Source organism: Lampris incognitus, chromosome 1 (genome assembly GCF_029633865.1).
Source record: "Lampris incognitus isolate fLamInc1 chromosome 1, fLamInc1.hap2, whole genome shotgun sequence".
In the NCBI taxonomy this organism is placed as follows: domain Eukaryota; kingdom Metazoa; phylum Chordata; class Actinopteri; order Lampriformes; family Lampridae; genus Lampris; species Lampris incognitus.
The window spans coordinates 29362645-29387109 of NC_079211.1; the positions used below are offsets into that span (position 1 = coordinate 29362645).

The following is a 24465-nucleotide window of genomic DNA, read 5'->3' on the forward strand; positions in this document are numbered from 1 at the left end:
ACGAGCCTTTAAAACACAGGGCACGTCTTCACACGATGTTCATGTACGTATTGAGTGTCTACGTAAATATGCACAGCGCATAGCCCGCAATGCCATTCGTGGTATGTATGATCGAACACAAAGCTTAACTTCCGCGGCGGATCTCCACTCCAATTAGTGAAACGATTCAGTTCACTGTTTCAGTGGACTTAAATTGTCTTTCAGTTAAGGAGGCTATGAATCGAGAAAGGAGAACTGACTGCCTACCTTGAAAGGCGCGTTTACAGGCGATAAGTGACTGTTCACAATCAATGAAGAGCTCATGTTGTCATTTTCATTTATCCCACGGTACAAAAAAGGCTGCATTAGTAAGGAATTGTATGCTCATTCATAGAAAGCAGCACAGCGACGTGATTGCAGCGTCTATACCCTGAAGGCTCTCTCCCAAAAAAAAATGAAGAAGAAAAAGTATTACTAAAAATGCAGGCGTTATGGGTATACTCGGTGGTCTGCAGCAGGCTGTACCAAATCATCCTCAAATCGCTGCTGACAGTAGACGGCAGGCATCAGGTGAAGATGATGCAATGTGCTTAAAGTGAGCAATATGAGAACGCTTTGCGCTTTTATTAATGTGCAGCGTGTTGCATTTCATTTCAATTCACGAAATGTACTACTATATAAATGAAGTCTGATCGACTGATTGATCGACCGATCGATCGAGCGATTGACTGAGCGATTAATTAGCTGAAAGCCGGCCAATTCCCAACCAACCGGGGATCTGCTAATAGGCCTATATCGTATCGCCTGTTTTCCCGACAGGTACAGGGCGAAGACTTGAAATGACAGATTTTTCCACATCGGATGCCAGACATATAAACAAAGAGACCTCGTTCGTATGCATCACAAATCTCGCCCCCCACCACCCCACCACCCTCCCCCCCCCCATACACCAGAGTCCGGTGACTCCGTCTACGTTTTACGATTGACTCCGCCCCTTACTCGGTTTTGTCCAAATCGGGCTTTTTGCGTCGCCGGAGCTCCCGAGTTCAGGCCGACGTCATCACCGAGTAGAGGGGAAGAGCTGACGTCGGGAAAGAGTCACCGAAAGGAGAGGGCAAAGGAGAGAGAGGAGGAGCGGGGAGACGGGGAGAATTTCACCATTGCAACCTCTGATAGGAGAGATATCATTCATTCCCCCCCCCCCATCCCTTTTACGTCGATGTTGGTGCGTTGGGAGCCCCCCTACACCGGCGGAGTCCCAGGCTATATAAGTTACCGGCGAGCAGAGTCTCTCGAACAGATTTACTGGCTCTTCTGGGTGAGAGACGGCTGACAGCCGCCTATTCACCTACATATACTACAATATACGCTCTCTGAAAGGGGGACGCACATCCATCAGTCTGCCGGCGTCTGCGCTGGACGCCGTGGTGGAGCTCAAGGCTGAAAACAATCAAAGGAGAGGAGAAGGAGAAGGTTTCACAACCTTACTCTAGAAAGAGATGAGATGAAAGTCCACTAGCAACACCTCCAACATTGGCACTTTTTTCTGCAGCCCTTCTCTGATACATCTCGGAGACAGAGAGAGACCGACTTCATCTGAAACACGTCAAGCAAAAAAACACTCTGTTAACTTACATCCGAAGGACTCGGACAGTTCACTGTCACTGCGGCCACCATGTACCGTTCAACCAAAGGAGCATCGAAGGCTCGGCGGGACCAGATCAACGCCGAGATACGGAACCTAAAGGACTTGCTGCCCATTTCCGACGCAGATAAAGCACGACTCTCGTATCTGCACATCATGTCTCTTGCCTGCATGTACACCAGGAAGTCTGTCTTTTTCTCTCAAGGTAAGAGAGAATTCCTTTCGGGAAACCTACCTGTTGGTGAACTGTGCGTTAAACTGCGTATGAATGAAACACGAAACATTCCTCGATGTAGATAGACTCCATGTTATTCACAGTCGGTTTTGGCTCACGGCGGATGGGATTCAACAAGTGTCTCAGTGTCACCACAGGCAGCTGCTCGTGTCTGAATATCATCTCCGAGAGGAAAAAAAAAAACCTCAATTGAAGGACATAGATTGATATCCCGCCGATCAGCTTATTTTAAAGTCTATTGACTCTTCTAAAAGCGAGCTGTCCGGTGCTGAAGCGGCTGTGAGTGTCGCTGTCCGCGGTGCTGAATTGTACGGTTCGCGCTGTTGGCCATTGCGGAGAGCAGAATGCGTGCGTGCATGCGTGTGTGTATGATGCACAGGTATGATTTTTTTTTAACGTATTGACTAAAGTGGCATTTTTTCTACTCAATTCTCTCTTTTTAGAAGCGGCTGCTGCTGCCAGTCTGGAGGATAGTGCAAGGTTTCTGTCTTTCCATGAGCTGTCGGAGTTGGTGCAGGCGCTGCCGGGCTTTCTCATGCTGTTGACTGGAGAAGGGAAGCTCCTTTACCTGTCAGACAGTGTCGCCGAGCATCTCGGACACTCGATGGTGAGTCCACACTCATAAAGGGTTGATTAGACATTGATGGGTTGATTAGCATTTTAATGAATAATGTATTCAGGCTGTGTTTAGGGGCTTCATAAGAAATGCTTTGTTTCTATTCAGGTGGATCTTGTTGCCCAGGGTGATAGCGTTTATGATATCATTGATGCCTCGGACCACTTTATCATGAGGACCAACCTATCCACTTCTACATCACTCGATCTCGGTGAGAAAAGACAAACACTGGAAAATTCAAAACCTTGTTGTTAAAAACGTCACCGAATGCCTCTCCCCTAATGATCCTTGATACAGAGCCTTTCACTGTTCTTCAGTAACCCTGCTGTCTACCCTCTGTCAACAGACCGACTGTTCCGCTGTCATTTCAACACTTCCAAGTCCGTCCGCAGGCAGAGTGCTGGGAACAAGCTGGTTTTGATCCGAGCTCGCTGCCTCTCTCCCCCCTCCTCGTCTCCTGCCACTGGGACCTACTGGACCTCCAACCCTGTCTGGGTGTGCTTCTGTTCTCCCCTTGAGCCCCATCCTGCCCGCTCCAGTCCCGGGGGAGAAAGGGAGTCAACGTCCACTGCTCCCCCAGCTAAGAACAACTTCTTCCTGGCCTGTTTCCATTCCCAACATGGCCAGGACATGAGGCTGCGGAATGCACAGGAGAGGTGAGTTCACATAAACAACAAGGGGGCTATCGCCCACCTGTTGTGCTAATATCAAGACTCTCTGAAAGATGCTTATTGTGCATTTGATAGATTACTTTGTTGACACTAAAATGTGAAATGTATAGGGGTGAGGAGCATTACACTAACCACACCTACTCTCCTCTGCAGTGTTAGTGCCTATCTTGGCTTTGATGTGGCAGCCCTGCGTGCTCGCTCATGGTACAGCCTCCTCCACCCACAGGATCTGCCACATGCCTCCACTCAGCACCGCAACCTATGTGAGTAGAGTACCCTTCATACATACTTGTCATTATACGTCATGTTGGCACTATGTGTGCCCACACTGGTGGACACGCTGCGCCCACTGGCACCACCGCATGTTGATAGATACTGTGATGATTAATAGGATTAGATACTGATGCCAACTTGTGGTTGCTCCCCCACAGTGAGGGAGGGAGGAGAGGGTAGAGCTGAAATGGTGGTGCGGGTGCAAGCTGAAGACCAATCCTGGGTTTGGCTCTACATGGTTCTCCAGCTGGAGGCAGGAGACATTCCCATCAGCAGCAACAATTACATCATCAGGTACTTAAGCGCCTTTGCAGCTGACACACACTGCTCACCAGCTTGGATTTAAAATGAATGAATGAATACAAAATGATTATACTAGCACCACCCCTAATCTGTTCATTTTTTATTGTTATTATTTGTCCTTGCAGTGAGTCTGAGGCTTGGTCAGTGCGTCAACAGCTCAGCTCAGAGCAGACCCAGCTGACTCTGGTTCTGAGCACTGGAACCTCTCAGCAGGAAAGTCTGAGCCTCCAGTCCCCAGAAACCTTGTCCAGCCCAGACCAGGTCTTCACGCCTGGCAGCAGCGGTCTGTCCGCCCAATCCTTTGACTTCAGTACTGCCGGCTGCAGTGTGGGCTCCTCCGATGAACCCGGAAGCGTTGCTGCAGAGGCTATGCAGCTGGAGGGGGATCCTCGCTCCAGTATTTCCTCCTTGGAGGAAGAAAGCTTCTTTCAGCAGCAGCAGCAGACCTCTGGCCCTGAGCAGTGCCCCTCAGCCGCCTCCTCTCCCACCCCAGTCACCGTTGCAACAGTGGCAGACTTAGACTTCTTGACCCAAAACATTCTCCTGCCCCCCTCCTTCCAGCTTGACCCCCCACTGCCTTCTCTCCCCCTGCCCCTTCCTCCAGTGCCCACTTCTCAAGCCCAGCAGACCAAAGAGTTTGTGTGCACGCCTCCCTACACACCCCAGCTCGGTGGTGCAAGTTTTCTGTTTGGCGAGCCCCTCTTCAGCTTCGACCCCACGGGCACGACCACGCCGCCACCCTCTGCCACAACAGCCACTGCCAGCACCTCTGTGGCTCCCACAGCCTCCCCCCCAGCCCCGACAACCACCACCTCTAGCCCTGCCCCCCCGACTACCATGTCCACCAAGCTGCCTCTGGCCCTGTCCACCCTATCCACTGACCTGCTCTTCTCTGTGGAGCCCTGCAGCAGTTCACTCTATGAGAAGCTGCCCCCAACCCCCGACAGCCCTGGGGACGGTGACTGCACAGTGATGACCCTGCCTGAGGTGCGGGGGCCATTATATGTGGACGTCCCCTTGGGGCCCCTCCCGTATCCACCAGACGGTCTCCTCACACCGGAAGCCTCTCCTGGTAAGCAGCCATGCCTCTCTTTCTTCTCCCTGGAGAGAGAGAGGGAGAAGGAGAGGGTGGAGATCTCCCTACTTGCCCAGCACATCAGCTCGCTGGCAGAGGGATTCTACCTGGACCCACTCCTATCCAAATTCTCTCCACCCTCCATGTCCCCCCCCTCCTCCCCCCCCTCCCCCACACCTTCCTTCTCCCCCTCCCAAGACATTGGTGGCGTCGAATCTGCCCACATGCTTGGGGAGTTTTATCCCATCAAGGCGTGGAGAGGTCCGGACATCCCCATGTTCCTCGACAACGATGACCCTCTGTTTGAAGAGAGCATCTTAGAAACCCTCCTCCAAGACTTCTCCGCCCCACCCCAGTCCCCAGACCTCTCGTCCCCCTCGCCCTCCTCTTCCTCAACCCCATCCAGCCCAACCTCTCCGCAGACCCCTCTGTGCTGGCGCCAACCCTCCCACTTTGAGGGAGCGGGCCACTTCTGTAGCGTCCAATCGGCGCAACTTAACTCCATGGCTGGGTGCGGGGCGACCGGAGCTGCTGAGGCCGGGGCAAAGGCGGAAGGAGAGCGACTAGCAGAGGAAGTGATGGAGATCGACGTGGCTTCATCTCCTCTGTCCTCTTGCTCCTCCATCCCAGCTTCCCCTCCCCTCAATCTGACTGCCTCCCCGTCCCCCGCCACCTCCACGCCCATCGCCTCGCCCACGCCCGCTGTGTCTTGCACCCAGTCCCTCTTGGAGGAACTGGCTGTCCTGGAACCCATGTTTGGGGCAGGTGCCTCGATCGCCCCTGGCTTAGGGCAACAACCTGAGTTGTATCAACTCCAGTGTCATCCATCGTCACAGTGCTTCCACAAAGGTAAGAGCATTTTTCCCCACCTTCCTCAAGTGTGGCATTTCTTTCTGATTGTCAAGTGAGGCTACAAAAGTGTTTCCTGAGTTTCAAACACTAAAGTCCTTTTCCTCTTTTTCTTCTTTTTCTTTCAGATGGGAGTGGAAGTGTTCCTCCGTTCTAAAATAAGTCTGTGACTTACTTCATTAAGTATGGCATATTGTCATATTTTGTGGAGACCCTTTTACTGAAAAGTAAAAAATAATTAAGTGTATAAATATACATAATGTATATACAACTTAAGGACTTAAACTCCTACATGTCTCCTGAGAACAAAGATTGGTTTTATATTTTTGTTCAGTCATTAATCTGTGTACTACTACTACTACTACTACTGCTACTGCTACTACTACTACTACTACTACTACTACTACTACTACAAACATGGTGCAACATTTACATAATGATGCAACCATATGGACCCATGACTGACTTGGTTTTGAGCCCATGTGGTGCCTCAGCTTCAATCTGTAACATGAGCTTCAAATAATCTAACAGAGAAACATCTCTGGATTTGTACGCGCCGTTTAACTACCAGACGCGCATTTGTATTCACTCGTAGTGAAAACTCTGTTGTGAACAAAAACATGAGAATGCATTTCTTGCTATTTCAACAGGGAGATGACTTAAAAAGCACTTCTGCCTGACATGCAGCAACGCAAACACAAACCTCAAATGTGGTGAAAGTCTGTGTTTACAAAGTCTCTAAACACTTGGGATCCACCGCTATTGGTCGATCACAAAAGAGAACCAGATTCCTCGCTCAGAACTTTTCTGCACAGTTGTCAGAGCTACTTCAGTTCAGCTCTCTACAATTTATCCACAACTTCAGCAGAGTTCAATATTCTGCTCTCACACCCATATTGGCTACATCCAGACTCACAAACTGGAAATCTACCTAACACCCAAGGCACTTTGAGGTTTGAGTTTGCGGCTGCACACCTTTAACTTTTCACATTTATCTCCATCTAAAAGACTTGTGTATCGGTGTGACATGAATCCAAACAAACAAACAAACAAAAAAACAAAAACAAATCATGCAAAGAGGTCCTGGCATGTGAAGATCTCTGAAACATTGAAGGTTTCCATGGCTTTAACCAGATGGAACATTGTCTGGAGATCGTCATCAAGTGCGCCAGATGCTTTGAGCATGCAATGAAACCATCGCTTCATCGTACTGTACATTAGACTCTGAATGTGGGCTCTTCAGGTCTCCACTGGCTTGAGGGCAGTTGGCTGGATATTCTTGCAGCATCAATATTTGCAATGCTGGCAGCTTTATAGCGGCTCTGTTGTGCCTGACACAGCCATGACCTGCTAAACCCAGAACTCTTTATCCATGTCCATTCAACATGGACAGTTGCATCGTTGCTCCACTGGAGCGCGGTGCAGTGAGGCACAATTGACTATGTGAATGAGTGATTCTTCTATTTTGAGAGGGGTTAGAATATGAAAGTTTTGTTTTAAAAAATGAAAATAGGGATGGGGTGCTATTTCTATTCAGTTACCTAGCGACACGGGTTGAGAATGGTACCATTCCCATGGTGTCGACATGCTCACGTAGAATTGTCTACGGTCAAGTAAAGGATTGATTCCTACGTTCTAGCTTTTAAAGGCTAATATATCTGTAAAATTATTCAATTGTATGTGTGATATTTGAACAAAAAAAAAGATGTTAATGCATATGCATTATGTCTGTGGATATAGGCATATGTTCTTTTGAGAGAGGTTGTACACATTTGTACATTTGTATGAAATATAGCTATTGGTGTGTATATATGACAGAGATTTTTATTGCCGAAGATGGAATTTATTCATGATATCTTACTGAAAAATGGACATTGTGGATCAGTGTTCTCTTGTGTTGCTTATAAGTGTATTTGGTTGTCATACAAATGCATTTATATTAAAGTGCACTTAATACAGTTGATGCATCTGTGTCGTCATAGCCGAGCCCCCCCCCCCCCCAATCTCTCCTCTGCCACACCATCACCATCACACCACCATCTCTGCCTCTCTTCCTCCCTCTCATACACTGGCCTCCATTTCTTCCCTTGGAGCGAGTTTCGCTCAGCAACAGCACTGACGCACACACATGATGATACAGAATGAGACACTATCTGACTCAGACTGACGCACGCACTCCGCACCGAGGTTCTTGTGGGCACGCATGCGCACAGCCAACAGGCAGATACACACAGTTGGCCTCCCACTTTGGATGACGCGCTCTCACACATGCACCAGCATGCAATACCCCCCCCCCCACACACACACACACACAACCACCACCACCAATCACAAATCACAGAAACCCACACTATCTTGATTTACCTGCAACCCTGTGAGCGCACGGTGATGGTGTAAGACTCCATATATAGGCATTCCCGCTCAAGAGCTCTGATTCAAGCAGCCTCCCTTCTATTCTCAGCCTCCCATTCAGGTTTGGGAGAGGGGCGGGCGAGAGAGGGAGAAGAGACACAGGAACAGAGGGAGAGAGGGGGGCTAAAATTAGAGGTACAGTAACGAGGGATGGGAGGCCAATTGAGACATTGTTGCAAAAAGAGGGAAAGGTTGTTTTTTTTTGTTTTTTTTTGTTGTCTGTTTTAAATCAAAACCACAAATAACCCCTCCCGCCCATACACACACACGGATACAAACAGAAGCCATTCTCCGTACATCATATTTTAGCGCCCCGTCATATTGTCTCAGTCTCAGTCAGGACAGCTGCAGCAGCCTTTAACGTGGCTGTTGAATTCATCATTTAACAGATGTGAAAAGACGAAGCCTTTTCCACAACAACACTGGTCCCCATCCCTTGAACATTTTGTACCATCATAAGCCACTGCTGTGTCTTTGATAGACTGAAGATGAGCAGCGGGATGATAGGCATCACCAGGCCACCATCTTCTGGGTAAAAACAGAACTGCACCAGAAAAGCATAGAAATTGTGTAATTTAGGGAAAATCTCATCAATAGAGATTAGAGATCGGCACATTGCAAAAAATTTTAAGACATCTGACCATATCCAAACCCCAACTCTGCTAACAACAAGACTGATACTATCTTGAAAGTTAACAAAAAGCAGTCTGACTTATATAAGGTAATTTCACTGACGCCTATATCAAGTGCTACGGTTATATTTATTCTACATCTGCACCGTATGTGCAGTAAGAAATTAAAAAAAAACTAAAATGAATTGGTCAAACAGTCACCCATTTTGATACAGATTTCACAATTCAACAGCAGCATCTGAAATTGAGGGCTGACGTTTATGGAGCGGGCGAATTCCGATCATGAGGACAGCTGAGAAGAAACGCTATGCACAGCATCATAAATTTCGCTAATAAAATTTCAATGAGCTGTCTTCGTTTACTACCAACACTTAGAACTGGAAGTAAAATCCCTGAAACCATCCCTGAATGATAAAACCTGAAATGTGCGATAATGAAGCTATGTTCGACTGAATACATAAATAATGATGTAAATCATGACCAAAAAAAAAAAAAAATACTGGCAGACCACAAAAACTTTCAATGTCATGCATTTCAAAGTCCTGCAACAACTGGACATTTATTCAGTTATGAAGCAGTACACAAAGTAACAACAGTGTTGACATTTGACATACAAGTCTGTGGTATGTGTATAAAGTTAATAAAAAAAATATTGGAGATGGGGTGGGAGGTTAAGTAGAACAAGTCTTCACTTCTTTTTGACCAACGGGTCCTCCTGGGCTGCTTCTGCATCAGCTTTTAATTTCTCCTCTCGCTGCTCCAAAAAGACTCTGTACTCCTCTGCAGACAGGCTAAGAAAGAGGATGAGAAAAGAAAAACACAGGAAAAAGCTACTCAACCAATGTGAGGAAGGTTTCTCAACATTCGATAACCTCCGATGACTTAATTACCACCAAAGGTTCGAGATGCAATGTTAACAGGTACCATCTTGCAAGCCTCGTCCATGCCAGGGACTTAAACTACCTCTTGTATCGGTACATGAGAGATTCCAGAGCAGGTCTAATCAGGCCAGAGGAAATGCAGTCAGTACTGAAGAGCATTGGGAAAAGGCATGACTTACTCATCGACAATCTTGATGCCCAGTGAGCGGGCCGAACCGATGATGCTTCTGACGACATTTTGGAGGGAGACATTCCGCATTTTGAAGCACTCATCCTGGCCTTTCACCTGAGCAATCTCATACACCGCTCTCACTGACACCATCCCCGCTACCTCATGGCCTGCGCATGCAAGGAGGATACAACAGGGTGAGAAAAAGACAAAATTAACAACACACAGAATTAGAAATAAAAAGTGTTGTTTTTGGGAGGTTTGGGGACGTGTGTGTTGGAGGTGCATGGATGTGTAGTGTCTGTGGTGGGATGATATGTTGGAGTGGCACTACGGGTGAATAGGTGTGTTAGAGAGAACATAAGATGCTGAAACAAGGAAGGGGATGGCTTGGAGCAGTATAGGAGGAAATCTATAATTCCCTTTTCTTAACAGACCCATCTTCTCTGCCTGCTGTCCTACACTTGAAGGTGCCTAATTCTCAGTTCCTCCTGCTCATCATAAATATAACATCACTCACAGCGAAGCTTCAACTCCGACACCAAACCCAGAATGTGATATGTGCGTCCTTCACAGATTGGGATTGGTGGGTGAGTGGGTGAAAACTGGAGTGAGGAGGAGACACACCAGTGCAACAACACATTTTACCTGTCTTTCCAGCCCCTTTTTTGATGCCTGCTGCTTGCTTCAGGAAATAAGACATCGTGGGCAGGCCAATCTTCAGATCGTAAGTTCTGTCAGGCTGAGTGGAGACAGAGAGGTACAGATGGTAGAAAATTCCCTTAACATCATCTGTTATCTGTCCCAACCAAATCCTCATGAACACAAGGGCAACATACTGTGGGCATACTGTGGGCTGAGCCCCATAGCAGGTGATTTATCATTGGAATCAGACTGTAGTGACCTTTCAAAGCAGAAAGAGCAATTTTTCACCATCTATGAGAAAAATATTGGTTGAAGTGGTTAAATGAGTTGGCGCCAATTCCTCCCACATTGAAAAAAAAAAGTCTACGGCAAACAATAGTCAATACTATGTTTTCTCCAGTTAGCGTGATGAATGATGCATGAATGAAGAAAAATGAGAAGGGATAAGAAATAAACACTAAAAATGAATTGTATAACAGAACACAAAAGCCACAAGGGTAAATCAGCAACGTTATACAACAGAAATATAATTACTAAAGCCAAAAATAAGGCAGACATAGAAGTCAGCTGAGCTGAAAATAACCTTAGAGGTTTTAAATAGGTTGTATTGCTGTAAAGCCCACTGAGGAGAATATGTAATTTGTGATATTGGGCTAGACAAATAAAATTGACTTGACTTGACATGCAGATGTAAAAAATGACATGTAAGAAATGACACCGCTAGCCGCCAGCAGGTGGCACTGAAGGGCAGGAGTGTGGCAGCCGGTTTGGAGACGCTAAGCTACCATCCATCTAATTATCCAAACCCCTTATCCTGCTCTCAGAGTCACGGGAATGCTGGAGCCTATCCCAGCAGTCATTGGGCGGCAGGTGAAGAGACACCCTGGACAGGCCGCCGGGCCGTCACAGGGCTAAGCTACTTTTGGGAGTTTCAATTCAAAGTAAGTCCATGCTTGCTAAAGGTTCAGACTAACAAACTTATCTTCCAAACCACTTGCAAACTTGAAAGACAACGTAAAAGGGTTTAGTGAGGGGTAAGTGACATAAACAGTCAGCAGATGAGTGAGAAAACCTCTTTCAGAGTAATTTGGGTCTCCTACTCCCATTTACAGGCTCCCAGGCTCTAAACTTCCTCTGGGCACTGATTCATTAATGAATGCAAATGGAAAAAGCTTACTCCTGTCCTGTGGTGGGGTATGAATAATGGAAGTGTTTTGGTAATGTTATGCAGCTGTGGTGGAATTAACCACAATTTCAGGGAGGCACATGAGGTTTGAGGGTTAGTAACGGCTGGGAGACCCATTACAAGCCATATAGACGCACCTTCACGTGGATCTTGATTGGAAGGGGAATGCCTTCCTTCAAGTCCTTGGTTTTCTCATTGAAGTCTTTGCAGAACTGTCCAATCGGGATCCCCCTCTGGATAGAAAAAAAAAAGCGAGAGAGAAAAAAGAGGGAAACGGGGAGATAAGAGGAGAAAAAAATATGACAGGTGAGAACTACTTTAGAATGTACGAGGAGTCTGAACTTGCTACCGTTGCGTCACTCATGGCTCACTGCGCCGGTGGAATATCAATGACAGGGCTATGTCAGTCAATCAATCACATAGCGTCAGACAGGTGTAACTATATGCACACACATCAGTGCTGCAAACAATGGGTATCTGGAAAAAAATGACTCGGTGTGTCTGTGTGTGTGTGCACATGTGTATTATTTATGTTATGTATACATAAAATGCCTGCTAGTGTGTGTGTGTGTGTGTGTGTGTGCGTGCATGTGTGTGTGTGTGTGTGTGTGTGCATATAGAGTTCCAGAGGGTTTACGTGTTTTTGTGTGCATGCATGTGCGAGTGTCTGTCATTCAAGGTATTGCCGAATGCATGTCAGTGCCCAGCGCCAAGAGAGAGGGAAAAGTGATGAATGGCCCTCCCACTCTCAGTCCCTGCTTGGCCAACCGGAGTGAAAGCAAAATGGATGGGTGACATTAAGTCAACACCCGGCCAACACCACAGCTCTCACCATTTCTCTTCACAGCCCAATCCAGTGGCAATGACTAATAAAGAATCTAATTACTGTAGCTGAAATTTAAACTGACCTTCACCCGCAATTGCTCCCCAAAGGCAACATGCCGACTGAAATGTTCATTTCAGAAATGAGGGGGGAAAAAATGGGGAGGGGGGAAAAAATGGGGGGGGGGGTAACACACAGTTTAATGGACTTTCAGGTCTCTATCGCTCCACAATAGAGTGTGCTAAGCAGATCACAGTTTCCAGATTCTAATATTGAATCTGACGAGAAGTCACTCATCCTGAGATGTTCGTCAATGACAGGATGGGGGTGGGGGGGGGGACATTTATTTGACCTTAACAGAGCGGAAAGACCTGTGAACATCATCTTCAACAAAGGAAAAAAAAACTGATGACTGGTAATGTGGCCCACCAACGACACAACTCTCATTCAGTTAATTGGACCTAAGAGACCTTCCCTGGCCAGCAGACCTTATTTTGCGATCGCTGACTCAATAACCGCAAAACCGGGGCAAGTTTTGGTCCATCACATGTGTCACGGCGAACGTCGCTCCACAGCTGATTGGAGCCATTTGAATTACAATATTCTACTAATGAAATGAAAAACCACTAAGTCCCGGGAGTCCCACTTCCACCCCTCTGCTTCCCCTCCTACGCTTCTTGTTTATTAATATAAATCCCATGTCAACCTCTCTACTACCCCCCCTCCACACCTCTTCATAAAACGACACAGCTAGGGTAAACAAGTGGGGGGGTGGGGGTGGAGGAATGTTCTAATTAAATATGGATTAGTATAAAGGCTGTGATGTTGGGTGTGAGTCAAAGTGAAACCCTCCGGCTGTGCCTCACAAATGCAGCTTTCTATCCTTCCTTCTGTTCAGCCCTCATCGGATAACGATCTCTCTCTCTTTCCCGGCTCAGTGGGTTATCACACAATGGCATGAAAGGGCCTCAGTGACCAGCGGAGATAATGCATGATGCTGCTGTAAAGTGCTTAAGCACAGAGAGCGAGGCATTATGCAGTCAGAGTAGCAACTGTGCTAAAGATAGTCAGAGGCAATGACTTCAGAGGGCCTCCCTCACCATACAGACACAGTCCACCCCTGCTAAAAAGTGTTTGAACAAAGCGATGAAAAATAAAACCCTCAACACTGAGGACTGGCCAGTAGGATGAAGGCTGGCCAGAGAATGAAAGGGACAAACCGCATGGGGACGGTGGAAAGCTTGCTCTGCGCGTGCATGTACAAAATAAAACTATGCTCTTGAGATGGGTAATCATATTTTAATTAGGACAATGCAGAGGGACCCAGGCATCTCATCATCTGAAGATGACAGAGTGTACAAGTCTCATTTTCACCTCAGGCTATTTAACAGTTTAACCGTGGTAATAACAGAATCCGAGCCGTGTTGGTATTGTAACGAGTGTCTAAAAGTGCCATAGGGCTGGCATGCCATGAAAGCAAGGTTCACTTCGGCCGAACCAACATCCCATGACATTTATCACAGAGAGAACTGGAACACTAACATCCTAGCCCTGGCCAAATCTCTAACCCCGCTCGCTGCATCTGAACATCTAATCACCCTCGAGTCCGATGTGCCGGCTAAATCCTCTCTCTTCCACCATGACTGATTAGGGTCGGGTTGCTCTCCAGTATTAAATGGCTGCAGCCCATCACTCCAGGCTGGGCCCTCCAGACTGGACGAACACATTCAGACGACGGACATCTTCAAAGACTCGTGAGATCCTGGGCACTGGGATTAACGCTAATCTGCCAAGATATTGCAGCTGTCAAATCCGGCGACTGCCTTGGTGAGTAATTGCACTGTGAGGGACTCATTTGTGATGGGCACGGCAGCAAGTTATTACTTCTAATTAAGGGAGCAATTAGGCATTTGAAATTAAAATTTCAGAAGTGTCTGTTTGATTTGACCTTTCATATTCTCTGCACTCTTTTTTGTCACTCTCTCCATGTTAATGTGATTGGCCTTTCAGCTTCACTAACTCTTTTTAACAAGATATGGTACTGGTGTGAGGAGGGTGGCACTAGTGTGAGGAGGGTGGGATGGAGGCGACTTGACAGGGGGAGAGGAGAGATCAGAGATGGGACGAGAGGGGATGGAAAGACAGCAGAGAGGTGTGTATAAACTTAGACAATTGAGAGTCATCGTGATCAATATTTGAGCAGGGAAAGGGTTTGCTTGACTAAGATGGACATGAGGAGAGGAAAGGAGTTAGCAAGTGCCATAGGAGGTCCTCATAAATATGGACAAGTGAGGATTAGAGTCTGCGCGTGCATGTGCTTGTGTGTGAATAACCTCAGCCTCATTTCAATCCGACAAGAGTATCAGATGAAGAGTGAATACGATGTGAATATCAAACTGCTTGGGAATGCTGACAGAGAGGATGTGTTTGCTTTGTCTGTGGACGCAGGTGTCTCTGAATCGCAGAACACTGGGGGAAGGGGGGAAGGTGGGGTGTTATGCACTGAGATACAGAGGTAGGATGGATGAGATGGAAGGAGGCTAGCCTGAGAGAGGGATTGTGTGTACAGAAGCGTGGCAAACATGTACATAAAGGACATTCAAACACACACACACACACACACACACACACACACACATGCACATACTAGATAAGGCCTTGGGGCAGGAGGCAGGATAAATTGCCCATGGCACACAAGGACATTAGATAAATTGCTCTGGTAGACTTTGGGGTGGATAGGAAAGGACAGCACTACAGAGCAAAAGGGCCAGGTAGGAGGCAAGGTTAATTAAACTCTTCAGCATGAAACACTCATTCATTACCTTCATTACCTTGTTCATTTAATCTGCCCCGGTGTCGGCATTTAATCACATTCAGGCCTACCACGGTGTTATACAGCTGATTAGGTTTTTACTCTGAAGCCCTCAGCAACATGCTGCTGGCCCGGCAGAGGGGCCATCGCACAACGGGGCCACTACCAGGGGCCCGGTCGCTGGTCAGTTTAGGTCAGAAAATTGAAACCTGATACCAAATCCACACACAAACTCAATAACACAGTGATAAATCAAACTCATGTAGGATGTATATTTTACTTGATTTGGTCCACCTGAATCATTGGATTGGCTCTAAATGTGGTGAATGAAAACGGTTTTTACCCTAGTCTCCAATGAAATCTGGTATAATGGTACTACATTACATAAGGTATACTTTATAAAGTGTTTATAAGTGGTTATTGGTTACTTTATTAATGTTAACTCATTTATCAATGTGTTACGAATCAGTTTTAAGAAGTTATAACACATTAATAAAAAAGACTTGGGTTGCCGGGTTGGGAGCCCACACTAACCGCTACATCACTTTAAATCCTAAATTTAACCACTATAAATGCAGTTGCCATCGCAATTTCTGCTTCTGAACCCTTATAAAATATTCCTTGTTGTAAAGTGCTTCCGGGATAATAGGTATAAAAGGTTTAAAAGTACATGTTCCACACACACACACACACACACACACACACATACACACACACATCTGATATATTCTCCTACAGGCCCTGAGGGGGAAAAACTGACAGAGCAAGCTAATTGCAGAAATTACAACAGCCCCAACTGTGTAACCCACTCCTCAACACTGCTTTTCTGTCTGTGGGTTTTATAAGAAGCTCCGTACTCGTGTCGCTTGGCTTAAAGAGAATTTCCCATTGGAGGACCCGGTGAACACGTGCAGCGCAAGAATAAAATGGATTGCATCACAGCAAAACATCACATTTTCGACTCCATAAGGTTCCCCTCACAGTCTTGACAGTGTTGTGCTTTTGTGCCACTTCACATGATTAATCATGTGTGGAGGCTGCTGTAGAACAGAGGAGCCTGAACTGCAAGGTAGCTGAGGCTCCATGCTGGGGAAGACTGGGGGAAAATTTTTCAGAAAGCTACACTGACAGGTGGAAGAAAGGTAGAAACAGAGTCTATGTATGTGTGTGCGTATACCAGGGGCCAGTCTAGCAGAGATAAACTAGTACTGCAGTAGCAGCTGATAGCGATGTAGCAGTGAAGCTAGCGTTCCGGTTGTGAGGGATTTTAAGGGATGATAGTAGCTTAGGCCTGCGCCTACATGTAATTTCATTCACGCCTCTTAAGACTCCGACATGACTTTGAGGGTCTTGTGTACCGTAAAAAGCAGCCGGGAAGGTGGAGAAAGAGAGCGAGAGCGAGAGAGAGAGAGAGAGAGAGAGAGAGAGAGAGAGAGAGAGAGAGAGAGAGAGAGAGAGAGAGAGAGAGAGAGAGAGAGAAAGAGAGAGAGAGAGAGAGACAGATGTGTGTGTGTGTGTGTGTTGGGTGGGTGGGGTTAGGAGGCAGGAATGCCTTTAGTATTCTTGGGACAGTCCGTAACCCCCACGTGCCCTACCAGATTCTCCCAATAATATATATATATTTTAAGTGTTGACTGCACAGTACTGTGAACAGTCAGTCTCATCATCCCTTTCTCCTTCTCTCACTTTTCACCCATCCCTCCCTCCACCGAACAGCCCCCTCCCTCCCTCCTCCACCATTCTGAGAGTGAGCCAGTGCTGAGTGACCTTCAACCACACCCAAAGGGAGCAGAAAGAAAGGGGAGGAATGGAGAGTGGGAGAAATGGACAAGCATAGGGACAAGGTGATAGAGCAAGGAGAGAGAGAGACAGAGACAGAGAGACAGACAGAGAGCAGAAAGCTGACAAACAATGACAAAAAAAAGAAAACGAAAAAAACAACAAGAGAAAAAAATCCACTGAACCCAGGGAAATGGAGAATCTCTCCTCCCTTGGAAGCCAGCAGAGCGCATAGCTGAATCTGACAAGAAAGATGACTCTCCATTGCTTCTCTCACCAGGCTGATTAAAGCTTTCACTCTAAATTGAATCCGCCGTGCTGAGAGGGGAGGAACAACAGGGTTGAGCCTCTGAGAAGGTGAAACCCGGATCGTCTTCGATGCACTTGAGGGAGCCGAACCACGAAGACGAGGCGATGCACATGCAATTCCTTGAAATTGCTATAATTTGTGTACGTACAGAGGGACTGGCCAGAGAAGTGATGTCTTGGTGAGGTCTGCAGCAAGCCCTGATTTAAAAAAATAGGTTTGCAAATACTTAATTTTAGCAACCGCACCTCCCAAGAAATTTCAAATCTGGCATAGTGAGCTGTCTGTGATTAATTCATCTGCAACACTAGAAATATTTTTGTGTAACTAGGAAGATTAGAGACAGCAAGGGGGCTAATTAAAGTTGTAACATCTGCGTTCAGCCCCTCTAAATGTGTCTACAGGCTACGAGCATCTTTCGCTCTACTTAACTTCCACTTACCTAAGGGGAAGAAGGGCAAGTAAGGTATCAGCCTACTTCCAAACAATGCAGAGTAACTGTGCAAGCACTTCTTTTCTGCAAGTATGGCAGCACAAAAAAAATACTGTAACTTGAGGCTCTTAAGTATTCATGCATTCTTCCGCCTAAAATTCCACAGCTGATGGTAATAAGGGACGAAGACGAAAAAGAAAGAAGAGGAGGAAGAAAAAAAACGAGAGGAGGAGGAGGCGGCGGCAGGGAGCCAAACCAAGCTGAGGAGTGTGAGAGCACGAGGAGGGGAAGTCGTGAGCGCATAACCTGCTTACAAATGAACACCACGGTCCAACTCGGGCTGTGAGTTTCTGCGGGATAGCTTCGTCGTTTTTTGTTTTTTGTTTTTTTTGCGGGTTTTTTTCTTTTTCTTCTTTTTTTTTTTTGGTTGTTGTTGTGTGGTTGGGGGCTGGGGGTGGGTCCGATATTTTAAGCAACGCAATGTGTTTGCTTCCACGCACAGCGGCGTATGTTCACGTCTGGAGGATACTGCGGTCCGCGCCGCCGGTCCGCTCCTGACCCGTCGACACTTCCCGGACGGACGAGGAGTGATCCGACGCTGGGTGTCAAAACACGGACCCGACGTTGCGGAAGGGTGACACGTCCGGATATATCTGAACACCACCACCCCCCTGAACACGCCACTCCCCCCCCCTTATCATACAACGAAACGAGCACGAGGGCGACGATATTATATTGCCACGGGTGATTTCTGGATGTTCGTGGACCGGTTCTGGTGTGGACCGGGTGACAAGCGTGCTAGCGCAGCGACTTTTCCGGCTACGATATTCCGACCGGTGGAGCTTCAGTAGTTCGCCTTCTCAACGGCGCCGAGGACAAGATAGGCTAATGCAAACGCGACGATCAAGACTCCCACTTTAATTGGGGAGCCGATCATCGACAACAGTAGTCGCGGTGGTGGTGGTGGTGGTGTGTGTGGGGGGGTACTTTACTGATCATCGAGAAAGAAAGAACGGGGGGGAGAAAAACCCCCATCTCCGATTGGAAATAAAAGGTCACTTATTCCCCCCCCCCCCCCCATCAAGACAAGAGCATCGAGCCCAAGTGCGCTACGAATGGTCCGGGTAATTATATCTTCACTTTGTCGCCAGCCAGTAGTAATACCTATTGTTAAGTTATGAAACAGGTGTAGTAGCGCCGGCAGGTTTAGAATGTAGGTTGTTAAATTGGGCTCGAGAAGGGCACAAAACCGCCATGCACTATGCACAGCATGCTGCAGTTGACACTGACCGTGTTTGAAGAACAGATCGACTCAACTATGAAAATTGGGCAGTGTTAAAAACTTAACTCATAGGCGATGCTGCCTGGGAAAAATCAACAGATGTTTCTCTGGTTATGAGATTCGAGTGTACAGGAAGGCATTTGCATAACCAGTACCAACAGACAGGTTATCTCCCCATTTGGTTAATCTGGTACAAAAAAAATCACCCAGACTGGAGTTATATGTGTCCTAATGCTCAGGACTGGTCTGAATACCACCTGTGATGAGTTGTGTTTGGGGCGAGGGCTTCACACATGCGATTTGAGGCTGCAGGAACGGAGATCACCTGAATCATCTACTATTATCCAGTGTTTCTGCACACCTGGAAAAATAGATTTTTTTCTCTCTCTCTTTCTCGCTTGCTTTTGTTCGTGTGCTTCTTTGAAAAGGAAAAGAAGTAGGAACGGAAGAGGTTATCTGATGACTGAAAGACGCTCCAAAATGAAACACAAGTGCGCAAAGTGCCGCTTATGACAGGCCTACACAGATACAGGGAGGGAAGATGGAGCATCTTCAGCGCATACAACATATAGCTACATACATCCAAGGTTAAAAAGGTAATGAAACAATAATTCGCCTTGTGCACTGGCACTCAGGCTTTGCAGTGAAATAGGCTCCCTCACCTTGTCAGTGGTGGTGTCATTTCCCAGTCAGGGGAATGATGGATATGGTCATTACTGATGAGCTGAGTGGGCACACAGGCTGTCATCCTGGTATCTTACTCACAACAGAATAAATTATGTGCGTTGACAAGCAGTCAAAACACAAATACTGGCTGCCAGGGAAGCTTCCAGGCAGGATTTTAGGGTAAAAGTTATATTACAAAAAGGCACTGTCTATACAGAAAGCCCAAGGATATACTGGCTGAGCCTTCTATATACACTGCAGATGCAGTATGTTCACATAAAAAAAAGAAAAGAAAGAAGAATGCATTTATACATTCCAGTATTTTCTTTGTCAGCAGGTTACAGAAATCCATTTGTTACCTGAGACTGATAATCAAGTCAGTGTGCAGTGAAACTAAAGGCTTCAGAGATAATCAGTTGTTAGGGATGCTGGCATGTTCCACATCTGTCCTCCCATCATGCCTCGCAGCGGATTAATCATTCTATATCATTGCCTCACTCATCTTTCTGATTCATCTGTTTCAGAGGAAATCTTAATGTGTATATTATCTCCATATCCACCGTGGTGAATCCATTTGAATTCATTCAGACCAAGCTGGCACAAATGTCCCCATTTCCTTCTATATGTGGGTGGAAGTCAGTTCCTATCTGCATTTTGCTCTCTTCCTCTTCATCACTTTCTCCCTCTCGGCTAGCCTCTTCCCCCGAGCTTATTTATGAACTATTACCATCATGCAGTAACACTTTATTAGGCATATAGACAGCCAAAAGGCCTATTAATCTTTCACTTGCACTGTTGTGCCCTCTCTCTCTCTCTCTCTCTCTGTTTCTCTCTCTCGCACATACACACACATTCTCAAAACCTTTGTTATCCGGCAGACCTTCACAGCTCTCTTTAAAGATTCAGATGGCATAGTGCAGATGACAGAGCTCCTGTTAGTCTTACAGTGAGAGCAAAGCGATGGGTCTTCCATCGGCGACATGTCAATGCACATTTTTCACCAGCTGCCATTTCTCAGAGGCCACAGCGCTGACAATCTTTCGCTCAATCATGTTCAAGTTTCGCCATTGCACCACATCTGAGCTGGTAATGATTTTATATTATAATGTCATTGATCCAGTCGGGCAGTTGACAGCCCGACTGGTGCCGAGCAGATAAAGGACAGACTAGTGGTTTGCTCGGTCGGAGAGCCACAGGCTTTTGAGCTCAATACGATAAAGAGAGGTCCTTCGATTTCACCGTAAAGTCCATGATAATTTTCTCACTCAAAAGATGAATACTGAGCTTTTATCCTATCCTCAGCTAAGATATGGACTGCAAAAAGACAGGGGGAAAAAAATAAATTAAAAAAAATCAGCATTCATATTCAGCCAAATTAGCATTGCCTGCATGTACCGACACAGGCATATACTGAATGTGCTCTGAGACATGAGTCAAAAGCACCGCTAAACAAATAGGAAGTTATCAATATTCATCTTAAATGAGAAGGTAATTTGTGCCGACTCAAGATTGCTATACACAATGAGACTAAAAATAGCACACTAAAGAGGTATAAAGAAAAGGCATTTGAGCAGGCACCTAGCCGTGTCTGAATACAATGAATTAATAATGAATAAAGGTGAAGGCCAAAAAAAAGAGAAAATACGAAGAAGAAATTCTTGCCGCTGAAAAGCTCAAATGTTAATAAAAAACAGTAGCGCTGGGACTTAAATGGGAAACAAGGTCTATTTGAATCAAAGAGCTGCAGAGGAATGGAGAAAAAAAAACAGTTAACAGGCTTCTCAGATTGGACATTCAGAGCAGATATAGTAGCTCTGACCAAAGATGAAGGCTCGCTGCTCACTTGGCAGCAGCCACAGCGAGAGGATTCAAACTATGACTGACATTACTTTTGAATTAGTTCTGGTAAAGCACTTGCTCTGCCCTACAAGCTTATACATTTTACTGAAAAGAGATGACACTGGGTGGCTGGATGTGAAAAGATAGCAGCTTTTGATTTTTGCTTATACTGAAGTGGTGCATTCTCCCGGCTAAGTGTCTGCTTATCTTTCAGGAATGGTGCCCACGCCCCAGGTGTGCGTATCAACCCTGGTCACGGTGAGCACAATGGCAGTGGTGGACCTCTATCTACTGGAGCAGAGTATGCTGGGGGCTCGTGGTGTCCCAGGACCCAGTGTCTGGCAGTGCATGGCAGTGTTGCTAGGCGATGTGGGATTCCTGCTTGCACTGCGGTTTGTGTCAGCAGGCGTGGTGTCGGAGGCCCGCTCCCCACGCCGTGGTTTTGCCAATGCCCTCTGGTTCCTCTTTCTGTCCATGCTTCAGCTCAAGCTCTTCTTCATCTGCCATAATTACCGTCAGGAGCGCCGGCCACCTGACCCCCTGGCCAGGAAAACCTTGACAGTGCTGCTGTCCATTTGTCTGCCCTCCCTCTTCCTCATTCTGACTGGGACAGACCACATGACGCCGCTGAGCAGGAAACAGGAGGTGCGAGGTCGGCTACTGTGGGTAGTGGTCGACCTGCTGGATGTGTTGGACCTGCAGGCTGGGTTGTGGGAGGCCAATGGAGGGTCTTGGGCAGGGGCTGCCTTTGAGCAGGGGCTGCCCATCTGGGCTGAGGGCCTGGTCTTCTTTTATTGTTATGCCCTCCTCCTGCTGCTTCCATGCGTAGCCCTCACAGAGCTGGGGGCTACTGGCCTGCCAGGACAAAGGGGACCCCACAAGGAGGCTTTATATCCTTGGCTCAGCTTGGTCACCATCAATATCTTCACTCTGGTGCTAAGGGGCACAGGCATGCTGTGGTACAGGGACCCCCGTGTCTCTACTGTGTTCCTAGGAAAGAACCTGCTGGCTTTGGCAGTGAAGCTGAGCTCAGCTTGGGAAAGACACAGACGGGAACATAGGGCCCAGGGAACAGGGAGTGTGGTTGGGGCAGAGCCAGGGGACTCCACCCAGCCAAGCCAGAGCTCAGAGCAAGGAGAGGAGCAGGCCCAGGGGAAAGCCTTCTCTGCACCGCCCTCCCATTATCACACGCTGTCCTCCTCCCAAGGCCACAGCCACAGTCTCTCCTGTGTCAGCCTGGAGCCCACAGAGACCTCCTTAGGACCCTCTTTCATCTCTCATGAACTCTAGAGATTCAAACTCTCATACACATTCACCATGCATGCATGCACACAACCAGACACACACCTCTAGCCACACCTGCACGTACACACAAACACACGGCTATGTGTGATCGATCTCTCGCTCTCTCTCTCACTCACTCACACACACACACACACACACACACACACACACACACACACACACACACACACACACACACACACACACACACACACACACACACACACACACACACAAACAATGTGGACCAGCCAAGGCAGTGGCCCATCCAAGTACATAGGTTCTATTAAAAAAAAAGCCAGTAACTTGATTTTTTTTTTTTTTAGGTATAATAGAGTACTCTGCATCTGGCAACCTCAACTATTCTGATATTTTGTTGTGCTAAAAAAAAACTTCAAAAAGCACATACCTGTAATATTTTGTGTGTGTGTGTGTGTGTGTGTGTGTGTGTGTGTGTGTGTGTGTGTGTGTGTTTGAATGGAATGTTTTGCATATCTGTTAAGAAAATGCTCCCTTTATGGTGTACTGTTTACTTATATATGTGAAATTTGAGATCAGTTCCTAGAGTTTCAGAGAAACAGAAACGCTCTCCTGCCATTTATAAGCCAAAATGTAAAAGTCACGTTTCTGATCTTTTCCTCTAAGTCCAAATAGCTATGCCTGTGTCCATGGACTTGCATTTGTGTCCATCATCAACAAATTCACATGTAATGGCAAAGAATAACATTTACATTTTTCCATTAACTCAGGAAATGGGCAAAAAGTACCTTTCAGTGATAAAGACCATATTCTACACTGTGCAAATGGATTTAATGGAGCATTCACCCTTCACCTAAAACGGCACCGAGTGAGCAAAATACAAAGATATGTGGTGAAAATTTAATTCAAAGCATTTGTCAACTCTGATCTGGAGGGGATTAAAAAAAAAAAAGATTTGGGGGCGTCCGGGTAGAGTAGCAGTCTATTCCGTTGCCTACCAACATGGGGATCGCCGGTTCGAATCCCCGTGTTACCTCCGGCTTGCTTGGTCATCCCTACAGACACAATTGGCCGTGTCTGCGGGTGGGAAGCTGAATTTGGGTATGTGTCTTGGTTGCTGCACTAGTGCCTCCGCTGGTTGGTCAGGGCGCCTGTTCGGGGGGGGAGGGGGAACTGGGGGGGGAGTAGCGTGATCCTCCCACGCACTACATCCCCCTGGTGAAATTCCTCACTGTCAGGTGAAAAGAAGCAGCTGGCGACTCCACATGTATCGGAGGAGGCATGTGGTAGTCTGCAGCCCTCCCCAGATCGGCAGAGGGGGTGGAGCAGCGACCGGGGTGGCTCGGAAGAGTGGGGTAATTGGCCAGATACAATGGCGGAGAAAAAGGGGGGGGGGATCTGTTAAATTCTACACCTTAACCTGCATTATAATAACCCACTCCAGTTATTTAAACTATTTTACATAGAACAAACACAGACACACACAAAAAACATTGAATACACACATTTTCAATTTTTAGCACAACAAAATGTACAAAATCTAAGAGGTCACATTTTTTCGTAAGACACAGTATGTACGTGTGGATTTCTTGAAAGCTTAGGAATAAAACATGGGGTAATATCGTCGACAAGCATTTTTTATCATCCTCATGGCCTCGTACCTTACAGTACAGGTCTGTTTTACTACTGC

At 46.8% G+C, this 24465-nt stretch overlaps 3 protein-coding genes across 5 annotated transcripts in view; 2 read left to right on the forward strand and 1 right to left on the reverse strand.

The window, feature by feature from the left end:
- Window positions 1-1654: 1654 nt before the first annotated feature.
- npas4a (neuronal PAS domain protein 4a) lies at window positions 1655-5803 on the forward strand. Its single transcript, XM_056294885.1, has 8 exons — window positions 1655-1829; window positions 2303-2466; window positions 2584-2686; window positions 2822-3131; window positions 3300-3409; window positions 3578-3713; window positions 3848-5646; window positions 5775-5803. The coding sequence occupies exons 1-8, from the start codon at window positions 1655-1657 to the stop codon at window positions 5801-5803; spliced, it is 2826 nt and encodes a 941-aa protein (XP_056150860.1).
- Window positions 5804-9224: 3421 nt separating this feature from the next.
- Window positions 9225-24465, reverse strand: part of mrpl11 (mitochondrial ribosomal protein L11) — a 44756-nt gene continuing 29515 nt past the window's right edge. For all 3 annotated transcript variants that reach the window (XM_056289291.1, XM_056289299.1, XM_056289307.1), the window contains exons 3-6: window positions 11709-11804; window positions 10389-10482; window positions 9751-9910; window positions 9225-9481 (exon numbers count right to left, since the gene is read on the reverse strand). In XM_056289291.1, coding sequence (XP_056145266.1) covers window positions 9379-9481; window positions 9751-9910; window positions 10389-10482; window positions 11709-11804 — 453 coding nt within the window. In that variant the 3' untranslated portion in view covers window positions 9225-9378. The remainder of the gene's footprint in view (window positions 9482-9750; window positions 9911-10388; window positions 10483-11708; window positions 11805-24465) is intronic.
- tmem265 (transmembrane protein 265) lies at window positions 21729-22802 on the forward strand. Its single transcript, XM_056289279.1, has one exon. The coding sequence runs from the start codon at window positions 21729-21731 to the stop codon at window positions 22800-22802; it is 1074 nt and encodes a 357-aa protein (XP_056145254.1).